At 46.5% G+C, this 15878-nt stretch overlaps 2 protein-coding genes and 1 non-coding gene across 6 annotated transcripts; 1 reads left to right on the top strand and 2 right to left on the bottom strand.

The window, feature by feature from the left end:
* Positions 1–1534: 1534 nt before the first annotated feature.
* mir122 (microRNA mir-122) lies at positions 1535–1600 on the top strand. Its single transcript, NR_105329.1, has one exon. It is a non-coding gene; the product is annotated as a microRNA mir-122 (primary transcript).
* A 527-nt stretch (positions 1601–2127) lies between these two features.
* On the bottom strand, positions 2128–10975 carry alpk2 (alpha-kinase 2). 2 transcript variants are annotated; one of them, XM_029837624.1, is made up of 11 exons: positions 10216–10975; positions 7237–8985; positions 4892–6350; positions 4666–4813; positions 4394–4521; positions 4262–4306; positions 3890–4188; positions 3628–3716; positions 3326–3543; positions 3198–3246; positions 2128–3095 (listed from the first exon to the last, which is right to left on the bottom strand). In XM_029837624.1, the coding sequence occupies exons 2-11, from the start codon at positions 8842–8844 to the stop codon at positions 2888–2890; spliced, it is 4251 nt and encodes a 1416-aa protein (XP_029693484.1). In that variant the 5' UTR covers positions 8845–8985; positions 10216–10975; the 3' UTR covers positions 2128–2887. The 2 variants fall into 2 exon arrangements, with proteins under 2 accessions (XP_029693484.1, XP_011602914.2); XM_011604612.2 differs by lacking the exon at positions 10216–10975 and having other exon boundaries at positions 7237–9391.
* Positions 10976–11900: 925 nt separating this feature from the next.
* oacyl (O-acyltransferase like) lies at positions 11901–15355 on the bottom strand. Of its 3 annotated transcripts, XM_029837626.1 has the most exons (15): positions 15128–15355; positions 14845–14978; positions 14696–14774; positions 14501–14636; positions 14214–14416; positions 13934–14137; positions 13759–13861; positions 13551–13652; positions 13320–13485; positions 13147–13226; positions 12956–13066; positions 12641–12764; positions 12371–12557; positions 12145–12287; positions 11901–12072 (listed from the first exon to the last, which is right to left on the bottom strand). In XM_029837626.1, exons 1-15 carry the CDS (start codon positions 15294–15296, stop codon positions 11962–11964), a joined length of 2052 nt encoding a protein of 683 aa, XP_029693486.1. In that variant the 5' UTR covers positions 15297–15355; the 3' UTR covers positions 11901–11961. The 3 variants fall into 3 exon arrangements, with proteins under 3 accessions (XP_029693486.1, XP_029693487.1, XP_029693485.1); XM_029837627.1 differs by having other exon boundaries at positions 11901–12287; positions 14335–14378; XM_029837625.1 differs by having other exon boundaries at positions 11901–12287.
* Between the last annotated feature and the right edge of the window lie 523 nt (positions 15356–15878).

Genomic DNA, 15878 nt, shown 5'->3' on the forward strand with positions numbered 1-15878 from the left:
AAATGGACCTTCCCGCTCGGCCCATTTGGTCTGTGCACACACGCCGTGGTGAAGGGACCTCAGTTCATTCACTTAGTCCCAATCTAGGAGTTATCAGCTCCAAGGACAAGCAAATAAACGCCAGCCCGGGGACATTTTATCAAGGCACGCTACCCTCGATCTGGTCACAAACAAAACGAGTGCCAAGTCAGCTCCACATCTTCAATCATTCCACATGGAGACGCACGTACACTGACCATTCAGTTTAAGAGTTGATGACGAGACCTCGACTCTCGCATTTTTTAAAAAATTTCTATGTGTAATAAGAGCATAATTCGTTTGGGGTTTCTGCCAGATGCTCTGCTCTTGGGTTTATCCTATTGATCAAAACTAAAGCTGGTCAGCAGAGGAGCGTTTTTAGATTGTGGTTGCTGGATGCAGCGACAGGAGAGGCCTCCAAATCTTCAGCATCAGACAGTGAAAGTAACAAAGACACGTCACCTTTCATGTCTTCAAGCAGATTCCATTACGTGAATTCATTCACAATGTTGCACGTTAAACTATTTTTGATTCGACCGATCGCTACTAAGAATGTGTAATTTAATTCCCTTTTAATCCATTTTATCATATTTTCTCCAGTTGTATTGTTTATTTTCTACAAGACTTTTTTGGCATAGCTCCATTTTTTGTTAGTGCCTGTTGCCTCACCGGGGTTTTGGTTTCACCCACCTCCACCCCTCACCCTCTACCTCTGGTCAGGGTCGATCAATACTTCCCCTGTAGCTTATCACTAATGTGGAACCTGCTGTTTATCCAAACTCTGCTCCCTCTACATAAAGACTTGGATGGGACGGCACCAGAGCTGAAAGCAGCACAGGTCACATCACGTCACGGACACGCGACTCTGGACACGCTACTGGACTTTTAACTGTTTGGAAAGCACCTGAGACAAATACGTCTGTTGGAAGAAGGAATGAGCAGAGAGGACGGAGAGCAGCAGAAGGGCTGAAGAGCAGGGAATGCTCTGGAAGTGGATTCACCTCAAAAAGGTGAGTTGTTTTGCTCTTGAGATCTGAGTAGGAGTTCAAAATCACAGGAATGTTTTTCTTTCAAAGCTCTAACAGGGAGTCACCTGCAGTTCTGAAACAAAGAGGATGTCAAAATGTTCATTAGGTTGACAGAAAGGCTCTCCCAGGTCTTTTCCGTGTCGCACATCTTGTGTTCACACACGCGTTCACACAGCTGCAGAGATCCCCACAGCAGAAATGGACACGTCTGGACTTTGGACACGTCGGTTAAGCCTTGTGTATTTGCTCTAAACCGTTTCTCTTTCATCTGTATTCTATTTGGATTTTTCCATTGACAGTAATTACATTTTTGAATGAATTACAATTCTAAATTACAATTCTGATTAAATGATGAGAAGCATTGTGATATTTCCTCTACTCTGCACGTTTCCTCTGTCTAATCCACTTGTCCATTTTACCCCAGGTGGTCCTCCCAGTGGTCTCACATCAACACCTCTCCACCTGCCACAGAAAGCCCTCTTCTCCAGAGCTATGGAGTGTGACAATGGTGTTTGTTTCCTTTCTTTCAAACGCCATTATCACACTAAATAGCTACAGTGTGAACAGAACCTCGGCAGACCCCACCAAATGTCTCTGTTCTCCGGTGAGAGTCCTCATGTCTGCTCGCATCCTCCGTGATCCTGTGCGCCACCTGTTGGCGGCTATAAGGTGGGAAACGTTACACCACACAGAGGTCAGAGGTGAAAACAGACGTAGCGAGTGTTGATGGATTATTCGTGATATTGAGCCTCTGACCGTGACCCACTTATTAGTGTCTTAATGTGCTAATTTGTTGTCAAAGCCCCCCGTTTGTACGTGTAGGCTATATAAGAACAGGTCACGCATGCCTTTTCACACTGCCACTGTTTTTCAACACTTGTACAGCTGTATTTCTGTCTGCACGTTAGTTCCTCTCAATAAACAGTGTCAGTTTTGGTGTGTGGCTACAGTCAGAGTTGACAGCGCTGCACTTGAAGCACGTCTGAGTGTTTTTCTTCGACAACAACAGCACCCTCTCCAACCCCAACCATGCAACAAACGTCAACGAACATCATTAGAAAAAGAACTCAAAGCCATTTTTCAACTAGCAACACCTGTTTAATGACAAAGATCTAACACCCTGAGTGTAATGTCAAGAATTTGGGTCAGGTCTAAAAGGCGACGGGATGAAGAGGCTTAACGGAGACTGCAATAAAATAGCAGCATAATGGGATTATTGGGTTTATTTCTGTCTTTGACTTATCTCAGCCGGAGCGCTAAGACACACACCAATGAAACAATGTTTAAAATCAATCTGGGAGAGCACATACGCCCCCGTTAAGAAATCAATAAATAAGAACCCATTTTTCTAGATACACTAAAGAGGGCCGACAAGTGTACAAAATGTCTTTGGGTTGATTTCAGGATAATGAAAATAGCATTTGAGCACATGCTGATCCCGAAGCAGGACTTTAACATGATAATTATGTAACATTAAACTGAATATATACTGTCAAAATGCACCAAAATGACCCATGCGTAATGTGTGATCTAAAAGAAAACAACCTAATATCTGCACTATATGATAAACCTTTCCTCTCGTCAATCAATACATTCAATAATTTAACGATGTCATGGAAGTAAAAAAAAGAAGAAGAAAAGCCTACCGGCATCAATAAAGAGGTCAATAAGACATCACAGTTCGATAACTTGGCGCTTTCAGCGTCGTTTTCAAGTGTCAGTTCAATTTGTCACAGTTTAAAAAAGAAATCAACCTTAAAGAAAACGCACACCTCAAATATTCAACGTGAGATGGAAAAACAGTCCTGGGCTCCTGACCTCCCGCGGTCGCGCCCCTCCTGTTATGACTTTCCCTTCACTGTAGGCCCGAATGTCTTCTTCTTGGGAGCAGTGGGGGGTTGGGCTTTGGATTTCAGCGTAGCTACGGACTTTTTAGCTTTGGGCTGCAGAGAGTGGAGGCCCAGGATCTCGCAGAACTTGTTGCACTGGTGCAAAACCTTAAACTGCTCAATAAAGGAGGTGGCACAGTTTCCTTTGAAGCCTTTATATCTGATAAAAAAAAGAAAAGAAAAAAGATTCATTATAAATGCATCATTCTGAGCATGGGGGCTAAATCTATCGACTGCTAAATACAGAGACAGGAACGCTCACCCTTTCTTGGTTGTAGCTATTCCCACATCGGTAAGTTTCATTCCCACTCCTGAAAAATAACCCAAAATTCTCTCATATTTCCAGCCTAAGCGAGGATGAAAGCAACTTTTAGTCGGTGTTTAATGAACCTTGCATGTCGGTCACCAGCAGGTTGCCCTCGGTCTTGTGGTAAACCCAGTGCTGGAAGGCGCAGCATTTCTGCCCTGCCTCTGAGTCCCGTCTCTTCAGGTTGATCTCTTTGCCGTCTTTGACTGAATACTTCACAAAGTCGCCGATCAGCTCCTCTTCCAGCGTGGCGTAGGGGATCTCGTTGGAGGGGCGGTGAACCAGGTAGATGGGAATAATCCTGGAGACAAAGAGGCTTCAGCTTCTGAGCGTTTAACACCAGTAATACAGCGTTACCGTGCACCTGTACATGGTTGTCACTCACTCTGGGATGTCTCCAAAGGCCTCCACCGACTGGGCTGCGGTCGTGTACGCCTTGATGTATTCTCTCGCAGTGTTTTGGACCTGACACTCCTGCACAAGAATTTAAATCCAACAGGTTCTGTAGCTTCTCTCTCATAATGACATTAACAAACTAAACAGCTTTTGAGGGAAGTAACATGCACGTTTCTTTGACTGTCAGAATACGAATGAAAGAAATCTATATTGTAATTTGTCATTTGTTCTGAAGGAGGATGGAGTTTTACCTCCACAGCCAAATGAAAGTTCCTCTGAATCAGGTCCTCGTTATTCTTGGTCCAATGACTGATGGAATTGTGCACTTTGAGCACACAGGAGTCTCCAGACAGTAACAGGGGCACCTGGCCCGTGTGCAGCTTGGTCCGGAACGCCCGCCGGTGCATGCCCTCCCCGAAGTGGACCTTTTCTGTGACGATGCTGACAGGCTGGTTCTCTCCAAAGTACTGGGTTGAGAGGAAGTCCTCTTTGAACAGCAGCCTGGAACACTGGACATCCTCCTCCTCCATCACTACCTCTGCAGGCGCGGCTGAAGCACAACACATGGAATCATTTGTCCAGTAGAACAAAGAAATAAACTTCACTCAAAGCTAAAAACTCACCAGAGCTGATCTTCGGCGACAGCGGGATGACGATCTCGCTGAGAGCTAGCAAGCAGACAGATGCACAGGTTTTCTTTTGTCAGTCCACCATGAGGATGTCTGTCCATCTCTACTTTAAGTCATGTCTAATACCTTCATATGTGAGGAGGTAATCCAGGGTAACTGATCCCTGCAGACTGGTGAGGCGGCACTGGTATTTGCCAAGGTCTTTCTGGGACGCGTGGGAGATGGTCAGTGTCACTCTGCTCTCGTCCCCTGCACTTCACATAGAGGTCAGTGTCACAAATGGAACCATCTCAAAACCACACAGCCTCTGTTTCATAGGTACACATTCCACCTATTTGAATGCTAAAATACAGGGTATGTATAAAGGTGTAAAGGTGAACGTAAAGTTATCCGAATACCTTCTCTTGAGCTCAGACAGGACAGTCCCCCCTCTGCTCCAGGTGATGGTGTGATGGGAAAAGACAGCCGTGAACTGACACCACAGGCACAGACTCTGAGGGTCTCCACTCACAGCCTCAGCCTGGATGGACTTCACCACCTTTGGTTCTGATGTGTTTTTAAACCGCGGTACGTTTTAGGAGAACAGCTGGCCAACAGCTTTTACAATGGTCGTATATTTCTTACCTTCTTTAGCTGCGGTTTTCTGTTTCACCACTTCGCTGTAGGCCTTTTTAAGCGCTCCGCCGTCAGCCTTGGTCTCCTCTCGGCTTTCCTGATGCGGTGGTGCTGCCTTTGGTAGTTTCGGATCCAAAGCATTAACCATCTTCGCAAACTTACCTCCAGACAGACGTCGTCTTTTTATCTCATCATTTAAAGGACTGGAGAAGCTCTTTGGCTGGTGGTCTTTGTGACCCGTATGATGTATCGTTTGGTCTTGGGGGATTTTGGCTTCTGGTTTTAGGGACTTTTTCTCAGGGTGGCATGAATGATCGCTATCTTTTTGAGTGTTCCCAGCTCTTGAACCCAACTTGGCCTCAAACATATCGACTCTTCCTTTTGTGGTTTTTGGCTTTGCTCCATTTTCCACTCCCGCCAGTGGCTCTCCAACACTCCTCGCTCCTGTTGCATGCTGAACATGCTTCTTCTTTTTCTTTCCATGAACTTTGTTTGAAGCCTTCTCAGCATTCTCAGGCACGGGCGTCACCTCATTGCCCTCACACGTGGCTAGGGTGCTCTTTTCTTCACTCAGGATCTGACTTTCTTGCTGTTTGCACACTTGCTGTGCAGAAACATGGTGCAATAGATGGTCTTCGTTCTTGGAAGTCCGTGGAACACATGGATGCCCCACCAGCTTGTCCTTTTTGGGACGTGATTTGTTCTCAGCAGTAGACTTGTGGTTTTTGTGAGGCATTTTGTCGGCCTTTCCTCTTTTCTCAGGTTTCATGGGAGGAGCAGCAGGTAAGGGCATAGAAACGAAAGGGTCGTCTATATCCAGAGTAAAAACTGCCAGTCGCTTCTCTTCTGAGATGACAAAACTATCTCCAGGAACAGCAGCCAAGTTTGACAGTTCTCTACTGAAGGCGTGGATGTCCTCAATTGTTTTTCTCTCAGTAATGTAACCTCGGTCCGAGTCCAACTGTTCCTTGGATGGAAGTTCCTCAGCAGGGCTGTTTTGAGTCAACGCTTCACCCTCCAAAGAGGGTTTGACATGAATCCCATCTGATGTAGGCCAGCCAATGCACGGTTGCTCATGACCACAGCAGAGGTCTGTGTTGACATTGACAGACCTTCTCACCTCGCCGTTTGCCTGACGGCCGTGGGAGGAGCCAACGCTGAGAGGAGCTTGCGGAGTAATAAACTTGGGACTTCCCCTCTGTGGCTCCAAATTACAAGCTGGAGCTACAAGATCTGGTGACGCGTCAGGTGGCTCTTGGCAATTTATGTGCAAGAAAGGTCGTGTGTGCACACCTGACACGTGTGACTTTATCAAAGTCCGTGTGTGGAAGGAATGAACATCCGTTCCTTCACGGTCAGCCTCAACTGCTGTGGAGTTCCTTTGAGTTTCCTCCCCGACCAGATGGCCCGGTGGCGTGAAACACCTTCCGCACACATCTGTCCCTTTAAACTGCTTGTCTGTGTTAGACTGATGAAGAAAAAGGAAAACATTTATATTTTTAATACAGGCTGTAGCTTCATAAAATCTTACACACAATTAGCAATCGGCATACAAAACCATTAAATTGAAACACTTTCCAGCACAAACCTTATTTTTGGGTCAAGAATAATCCCTCAGTCCATGTGTCCTGCATCCGTGTCAAACCTAGTTTAAATGTATAGGAGCTCAATCTTTCTCGCACGTCTAAACCGACCAAGACAATTCTCCAGGCTTGTAGGCTTCCAGATCATTGGTTTTTAAAGGAGATCTGATAGGAATGGGTGTGTAAAAAGGGGTATATATAAAAGAGAGAGAGAAAGATAGAGAGGCGGGGGTCATGTTTCAGACTTCAGCTGTGCTCTCCTCTCACCCCTCCGCCCTGACGGATGCATGCTGTTATCAGCTATTATTAGCCGCCATTTTTGTCCATCCGAAGTTTTCCACCTCTTTCCCTCGGCTCAGGCAGCTGCCTTAGAGACAGGAGCCATCCAGCAACACAGAATCAAATGGCAGCAGGGGTCCGTGCGTGCAGAATGGATGGCTCCCATCCAAAGTGAGGTGACAAAACTCACGGGTGCGCTGAGCGGTGACGTGCGTGGATTTTATTTGGCAAAGCAGCAGCATCTGTACCTCCTGATTGGCTATCCAAGGTGGACATATGACAGCATTTACAAGGACAGGAAAGGGAATGTCTCCTGATGTTCTGATTGCTAAAGCACATGATTACGGTATCTGTCCAGTTTGACCGGGATGACCGTAACTGGTAAGGTTGGATTTCTTTGGAAGACTGCCACATTACATAGGAATACTGTGTATAAAGACGTGCAAAAATGGACATTAATTCCCTATATAATAGTATCCAAAGCCAACTTACCTCCTCTATTAGCAGCTCTCTGGGTGCCTTCTCCAAATCTGTATCCTCTATTATTTTCAGTATAACTGGATGTTCATTGTTACTAACAGAAGCGTCTCTCTCATCACAGCCTCCAAGATCCACGTCAGCAGGGTACAGTGAGCCAGGGATCACATCTGTCACACACCCTCCAGGAGAGGCCACTGTATCACTGGACGGTGCCGTGGGAGCAGACAAGTGCGTGGGGCACGGATCAAGCTCTGTCCTCCTGCGCTGGATTTCTTCTCGCTCCTTCACTCCTTGCGTCATGGCGTTTGTGTCGCACAGCAATCGGACGCGCTGAGAGTCATCTCCATCCTGCAGGCATATAGGCAGGTTGTGTGGCTTCAGAGGTTGATCCTGGACACCCATGAGTTGCTGCAATTGCCCTGCAGGCTCTTGGTTCTTCCCGTCGTCAGTCGTCTCTCTGTGTAATTGAGCGTTTACTTCCGCTAGTGCCTGTGTCAGAGCATCAATCTCAGCCCCTATTTCCGTGAAAGCTGCCGTAAGGTCCTGCGGTAGAGCTGTGATTATCCCAGTCCAGTCTGAGAGTGCACTTGCCCAGCTGTCAACAGAAGACCACCGCTCAACCGGTGGCCCCCGACCTGCAGTGTCATCATCAGAGCAGCCAATCCCTTCACAACCATCACAACTGTAACCTGACACCGGTGTATCTGTTGTGGGAGAATCCAAGTCTTTGGTGAGCATTGGCACCTCTTGCTTAATGGAATGAGCCACCTCATGCAGAACATCATCTGGGCCCTCACCTGCTAGATACTGACATGCATCCAGCCACAGTTCAACTGGGTTGTCACAGCATCGCATTTGAGGGGTTAAATCGGCGCCTTCTGCTACCCCTTCTTGAGCATCATTTACCGACGGGGCTGTCTCACAGGCATCTCCCGCACGCGGTATTAGCGTCTCGCTGTGGCTCATGTCTGACTCACGGTCCAGCATAACTCCTTCCTGACTAGAGTGGCAACCGCAGCATTCCGCCGCGTGTCCACAACCACACGTCAGGACACGTGAATCACAATCAGGACCTTTAAAGTCCTCCCGAGCAACTTTGGGGCAGAGAATATAGTCCTGTGTCTGACTTTCAAAGATATAAAGGTCAGACACAGGTGCTGAAGCTGTGTCCTTATCTATGCTGTCTGACAATGGCCTGGGTGGAGAGGAATCTCCACTGTGGTCAGAGATGATACAGCAGCTGGAAAGTGGCTCGGGGACAGATGTGATCAGAGTTTGAGGGGCAGCGCTGTCTTGTGCAAGAGAAAAGGAAAGAATTGGTTCTTTAAAGTCAGGCGCATAAATGGGAGCTCCAAGATCACTGGGCAAAAGAGGTAAAACAGCCTCAGATGAGCCAAAATAGCTGCAGGGTCTGCTTTCAATGTCCAGAGACAAATGGGCAGGTGGCTTCAAGCAGTCCAAGTCTGGGGTATTCTCCTGGCAGAGGCTTTTGCTGATCTTTGAAAGAGTCTCAGATGATTTTTCAGACATCTTTGCTCCAATCTGATGCGCAGAACGAGGAAGAGAGCCTGTCTCTGGTGATGCTGCGCAGTCGTCTGTGCACAGCACTGAGGAGTCCATTGCTGGCTGTGGTTTTCAGCGGAGCCACTTCAAGCCATGAATTTAGGATAGAGGTCACAACATTGCCCGTATGTTCACATCCGGCTCCAGCGGCGTCATTTTCTCCCTCCAGCGTTGTACTACAGCTCTGAGACACTTTTTCTGCAAAACGATAATCAAATATTAAAAAAGACGCTGATCTGGTTTATCTCATCTAGTATTTAAAGTCAATTGAGTTTCTCTTGTTTGGCTTATTTGTAGGTAGAAATGGTCAATAGTTATCTGTTTGGATGCTTCTAATAAACCCTTCACACATGTTATCAACAAGAATCCTTCCTGTTGTAGCTGATAAACATGCCAGGTGTCTGGGGAGTGTCTCATTTTTAGCTGCAGGCTGTTATCTTATGTGGAAGCTTAAGAATTAGAATTCAGGCATTTCTGAGTCAGTAATAGTGTTCATTTACATTACAATGAATCGGAAACTCAATATTCAACAAACTACAATCAGCAACTTTTCCAATCTTAGATATTCTTAAACGGCATAATTTATGGATTCAAAACCCAGCTTGTTTTTCCCAGCCCTGTTGCTCACTTCCATTTGTGTCGGCGCCTGACTCTAAAGTGTTGAAAGGAAAGTTTTGGAAATCTGGATCCTGATATGTAGGAGCGTTGGAGGGGAGCTATCGGCACAGACACTGGAAAAATACCAGCACATCTTTACCCATGACCTGCATTTGTCAGATTCCTGCTGTGATGAAGGACACCCAGTGCTGCCACGGGGCCCAGAGCGTCAACTTAGAGAGTTGGCTGCTTGACTTCAGCCAATCCTGTGACAAACACACCTCATGTGCCCCTTTGTAAACGGCACAAACACTGAAAGTGCACCACCACTAAACCAAAGCAACGACCACAACCTGGCTATTTACTTAGACGTAAAACTGCCGTCTCGGCATATTTCTGTTTGAGGATGTGAAATCAATCTTGGTGATAGGTTTTATCGGTGAATTTGATCTTGTTCGGCTGTACTGACATAAAAAAATAGGTAGGCCAATAAATCTGTCAGCACCTATATGTGACTAAGAAAAGCACCAACATGTAATTCGATGTCATCCTGATGCTCTCCGTGTATACTTTCCACAACATGTGCATGTGAATTCAAAAATACTGCCGGTCTTACACAGATATCTGCCAAAACGCTGTATGTTTTACTATTGGAATCAGCTGACAGAGGGTGTCATGTCTTCTGGCAGCACGGCGGCTGGAGACCATCGGCGGTGTTGTCAGAGGGACACAATTGCTACCGGACGGATGAATCACACACCAAAGGAGTGATATGAACACAGCTGCTGCAGTCCAAGAGGGGGATTTTCAGTCATGCATGCTACGACTTACCCTTTTCATAGTCCTGTGGTCCGGATTATAGACCAGTGTTGGAAGACTCGGGTATGAGCTTAGGCAGAGCCGGTCGTCTCGGGGTGTGAGTCTATTTTTAACTGCTGTCCCCCACAAGTACAAAGTCGTTACTTGATATCATGAACATGTGCCGATCGCCAACATTTAACACTTGATACCTGTATTTACAAGCTGGTTCACTAATGCCTCCTTTAGTTTATAGGAGAAGCACAATTAAAAACAAATAACATTTATTAGATATCACATTTCGGTTATGGCTGACAGATTTATTATATTAATATAAATTATACCCATATACGTGTCTATTTTCAAACATTTGAGGTTCTGGCAGTAGTCTTGGCATTTTGGAAGGCTGGAAAGCAACATTTTAGTTATTTTGCATGTTTGCCGAAGGTAAAATGTGAGGATCATCAAAGCTCTTGTGTGCGTTATATGGTAAATTATCTTAAGGTCGTCTACATACTGTCAAATTCATGTAAGGAGAACATCATCAGAGTGTGTCTGCTGTCAGCTTGTGTTGAACGGCCACAGAAATTGGACAGAACTTCCCCTTTTGGTACAGAAATCGTCAGGGATGTTGCTTCGTAATAAGCATGAAGGAAAATTCTTTAACTGAGTTGTGGCTCTTATGTAATGGAGAGGACGCTTTAACGGCTTTAACATCCCCCCATTATAAATAAGTGCTTTAATAACAATGTCCTGCAGTAAAACACACACACACACACACACACACACACACACACACACACACACACACACACTACAAAGAGGTTACTGGGGTAATAAAGGAGAGATGGCCGAATAACCCGTCACACTGACGTCATGTTTTACTTCCTGTCTTTATGCAACAGGTCCCAGCACCTGTCCTGCTTTCCTGCCAAAGAACGGGAGGACATTCCTTGTGCATGCGTCTCCATGCTGCGTGTCCTTTGTGCTTCAGTGACTGTTGTTTATAATCCAGTCCTTGTGCTGGAATGACTTCAGTGCGTCTAAAAGCTTTAAATGAGATTCTGCCAAATGACGGTCACTTTATCTGCGTCATTGAGTATCTGAGTCATTGAGTGGTGCTCGGGCTTGTTTTCATGTCGCTATCAAATGATGTGCATGTGTTTCCTCAGTTGCAACACATTTATTCCATTTGTAATAAACAGCTGAGGGAACTGAGAAGGCTGCATGCATACTCAAATTAGATTATTTACCTTTGCGTGTTTCCATTTCGTGCAACTTTGACATCAGTCAGAGGACATTAGTGTTTTTGAGTGGGGTTGCATAGAGCCCTGTTAAAACAAGCAACAGCCCTTTTGTCTTATTTGGTTTGGCGGCCAAACCCAAGTCTTTGTTTAATGTAGCTGACATGTTGCACCATCTTGTGCATGTTGTTGTGGAATTGGCTCCCGGGACCCCTTTTGAGGGGAAGTGTCGTCTTACCCAAGCGAGATGTATTTTTACACCGTGTTGTTGCATAGTTCAATCAGCCTGCCCTTTCCACCCCCACCCACTCCACCCCCTCGCCCCTTTGCAGAGGGCCAGGCGGAGGATGGTTCACAGGAGAACCCCCCCCCAAACACACACACACACACACACACACACACACACACACACACACACACACACACACACACACACACACGCACACACACATTGTTGCTAAATAAACTCATACAAAAGAGAAAAACGTATTTATTTTTGGGGAACTGGTCGGAATACACAGGCAATAAGATTGATTTATCTCTGCGTGCTCCTCAACTTCAGTAGGAGGAAGGGTCTCTCAATCAGCAGATGAAGGGCAAAGCTCACGCCCAGTGAGAGCACCAAGTGGCCAAAGAACAAGTACATCTGTGGAAAAGGAGGAATGGTGTAGGTCTGAAAGAAGAGGCCTGGGTGAACTGGGATGGCTGGACTACTTACAAAGTTCAGGTCTGTGTAGTGGATGGGAGTCTCTTGCCAGCCGAGGTAGATGAGGATGAAGAGGGGGTGTATGAGATAGCAGGCGAAGCTAATGTTGGACAGAGGAACCCAGATACTCAAAGTCATGAGGCTCTGGATGAAACCTGCAAAAACCAGTAAATAAATGCTAATGGATCCTTATAAAGAGGTTATCTGCTATCTGTTTAAGCCAAGATGCACATTTTACCTCCATAACCATCCTCACAGGCCAGTATGATCCAGGTCACAGCGAGAACCCAGACACATCTGTGGAGCCCCTGGTAGAGCGCATGCGCCGTGGATGGATACGGCGGCGTCTCCTTGAGAACGTACGCTAGCTGAACTAACGCAGCCATGAGCGAGAAACATAGGAGCCATCCAAGTGCTGCCTGCCACTGGGATGAGGAGCGCAACAGCAGCTTAGAGGTATTTCAATACGAATGATAAGCTGTGCGGAAGGGAATGGGCGGGTTCCCACCTTCTGCTTTACCAGAGGACCTTTCCTTCTTTTCAAGTACATCCCAGTCAAAATCCCAATTAAAAATGGTCCATATCTTGTGTGGGGTTTTAAATAGTAAGACAGGAGGTAATGTTCATTTTCCCTGAGAACCAGAGGAAACATCACCACCGTTATTCAGTAAATGTCACAGCTTTTCTGAGGCCGTTTAACAGAAATTTAGAGTCACTTCAGACATTTTAAATGTCTCTGATGGCTAATAGCAGCTAAAACACCTCCCACCAGCTAACTGGCTGCCAAGAAGAGTACGAAGAAAACGTAAGAATGTATCCTTACGTAGTTGATGGCTGAAAGACCGGAAGCTGCATGAGCGCCGTCACAGCTGCACTGGCAATGGTGGTGCTCAGCAGGAGGCCGCCAGCAACCACCGTGAACACACCTTTATTTCTAACACACAAAAGGTGGCGATTTAAAAGTGTGTTTCTCCAGGATCTCAATGGTTTCCACAATCTGTTTTGAGGACATACAATCTGTAAAAGTAAACCAACAGAGGAGTAGTGAGGTAACACTGGAAGTCCAGAGAAAGGTACCATGTCCAGGGAACGCACTGAAGGCCACATGGAAAAGAAAATGTCAAGAAGTTTAAATCTATTTAGATATAAAGTGCAGTGTGAAGGTCCTAGTCCTTGTGTCAACCTACTATTTGCTGAACAGGAATGATATTGCTAACTAACACCACGTTAGCCCACCAGTAACTCTTACAGTCCATTATAATATCAACAAAAGGGAACCAGTAGGGTCCCCACTGGACCAGTGAGACGATGCCGGTGGTCAGAAGCGTGATAAACACATGAAGGGGTTGAATCCTGCAGAAGAGAGAAGATTTTAGAGAGATCTTCCAATAAATATGCAAACACCGAACAAACAGAACCTTTTAATCCTGTTTAAGAGGTAGACAGCCACCAAACGGGGACTCAGTCTGTCTTCATCCCTGTCGATGGCGCCCAACAGAGACCGTGCACTGAGCAGACCCCTGCAACGACACAGCCTGGCGCTGAAACATACCGCCTCTAGTAATCATAACGCTTTAAACAGGATGACACATGACCACTGAAGCCTTAAAATGAGCGTTTTCTCACCCCAGTAATAAAAAAGTATCCACGGCCAGAAAAAAGGGCCCGCCCAAGGAGAGCACGTACAGGGGGCTGCTCACGACGGCGTTTATCCAAGTTTGAGTGTTATCTGGAATGAACAGAAATCACCAGACGGGACAAGAACTAAACCAGTAGCTACTCTGGGAGTCCTGTGGCGTACCCAGGCCGGCCAGTATGAGCTCAGTGGAGTGCCCACTCATAATCCAGAACAGACTCAGAACACGGATGCCGTTGAGGGAGGAGTAGCTTTGGCCTTGGATGGTTGAAGAGGTGCTCAAGACGCCCTGGCTGGTTGATTGTAGAGAGAAGGCCTGGAGCCATCGGGACAGCCAGCTCGGAGGAGCGTAACCAGGACGGGCGGCGTCTGAGAAAGGAGGACGAAACAATGTCTCAATGTGTGATTGACCTTTTTCAGTGTGATGCAGCAAACAACACTTAACTATTACTGTTTTCCTCCATCGCGGAAGGAGCCGGTTCAGTGCCGGAGGAGCCTCCGGACTTCATGGTCCCATAAAGGTTGAGCTCGGAGTGTAAACAGGAAGACTTGGCTGATGGACTCACCTCTTTGTTTCGCCTCCATTTGATTATCGCTGCGAACAAGGTAGCTGCAAGAGGAATGGCCACCATTACACAACACACAAACCTGGAGGATGAAATATATTTTAATGTCCCGCCTTCATAAACAACAGCGTGCTCACACACAGAGCAAACGAGTGGCTTTACTGACAGGCAGACGATATCGGACGCCTGGGGGACAATGGTGCTGGACAGGCAGCGAATGGAGACCAGCTCCTGAGTGGTCTCGTTGACCAGGATGGACGGTAGAGGAGGAATCAGGGACATCCCACCCATCTGAAGCTTGGCTGAAAGAAAAGTGTGTGAGACAACCAAACCGCCCGACGTGTCTTTTGCTGTCACTCACCGTGCAGCACCAGCGTCTCCACCTCGTCCTCGGAACAAGAGTCGGGAACGCAGATGCCCTCAAAGTACTCCACCGGTCCCTGGGGAGGGGCAGGGAACAATGAGGACCTGCTGGGTCACATTAGGTGGCGGTTTGTGTGCTGCTTTTACCTGCTTTAGTGACACCTTGCAGTAGTGAGCAGAGAAGGTGGGCGCGTGCGCGGAGCGGCACTGCTGCACGGAGCCAGGCTGGTCCTCATTACCCCCTTTAACATTGCTGCCCATCTTACCAAAGGCATCATACACTAACACGGAGGGACACACACACACACATGCACACACACACACACACACACACACACACACACACACACACACACACACACACACACACACACACACACCATTTTTCAGGTAGAATTTAATGTTGGTGAGAAAATCCAACCTTACTTACTGAGAACAGCATATTCCGCTGGTCTTTCCTGGTTTAGTTCCCTCAGAAAAGTGCGGGTGTCATTCGTGCATCTTTCAGACAGGGACTCTGAGCTGTCCTGCGCAGCGCAGCCCCACGCAAGCAGAAGGACTGCCACCCAATCCAGGACCATTTTGTAGAATGACTGCATCTTTTCGGAGTGGAAGGTGTTTTAAATCACACATAACGTCACCGAAAGCAGTGGCATGGAATTAATCTGGCACGGTGGGATTAACAAGAACAACAGCTCTGGAAAATGTCAACTGTCCCCACCTGGGCTTTTCTGTGACACCATGGCAACAGCATATTAGGCTACAAACGCAAATTCACAGTTCATGATTTTAGACACTGGCCAAGTGTAGAGAGGAGCGACATTAGAATCCAACCAGTCTCTGATGTAAATGAATGCCTGCATAAGTTTGAAGCATTTCTGTTTTTACTTTTATATGAAGCTTTCAACCAAAGACAAGTCTGTGTGCGTTATACATGAACGGGAGGCCATGTCGCCTGATAGCGTCGCATAACTATTGGCCACTAGAGGTCGCGCCGGTCCTAAAACTCCAATGCATATTTGCATCACACAATACTGATATTTAAAATTATGCATGATTCTGCTTAATATTTGCGAGGTAATGTTTAATTTAGGGTTTTTTGAAATTATATGTTTATCTATTAATTTATCAAGCCAGATGAACAGATTAATCTTTGCATAACTAAAATCACACAACATGAA

Source organism: Takifugu rubripes, chromosome 6, assembly GCF_901000725.2.
Source record: "Takifugu rubripes chromosome 6, fTakRub1.2, whole genome shotgun sequence".
NCBI lineage: Eukaryota > Metazoa > Chordata > Actinopteri > Tetraodontiformes > Tetraodontidae > Takifugu > Takifugu rubripes.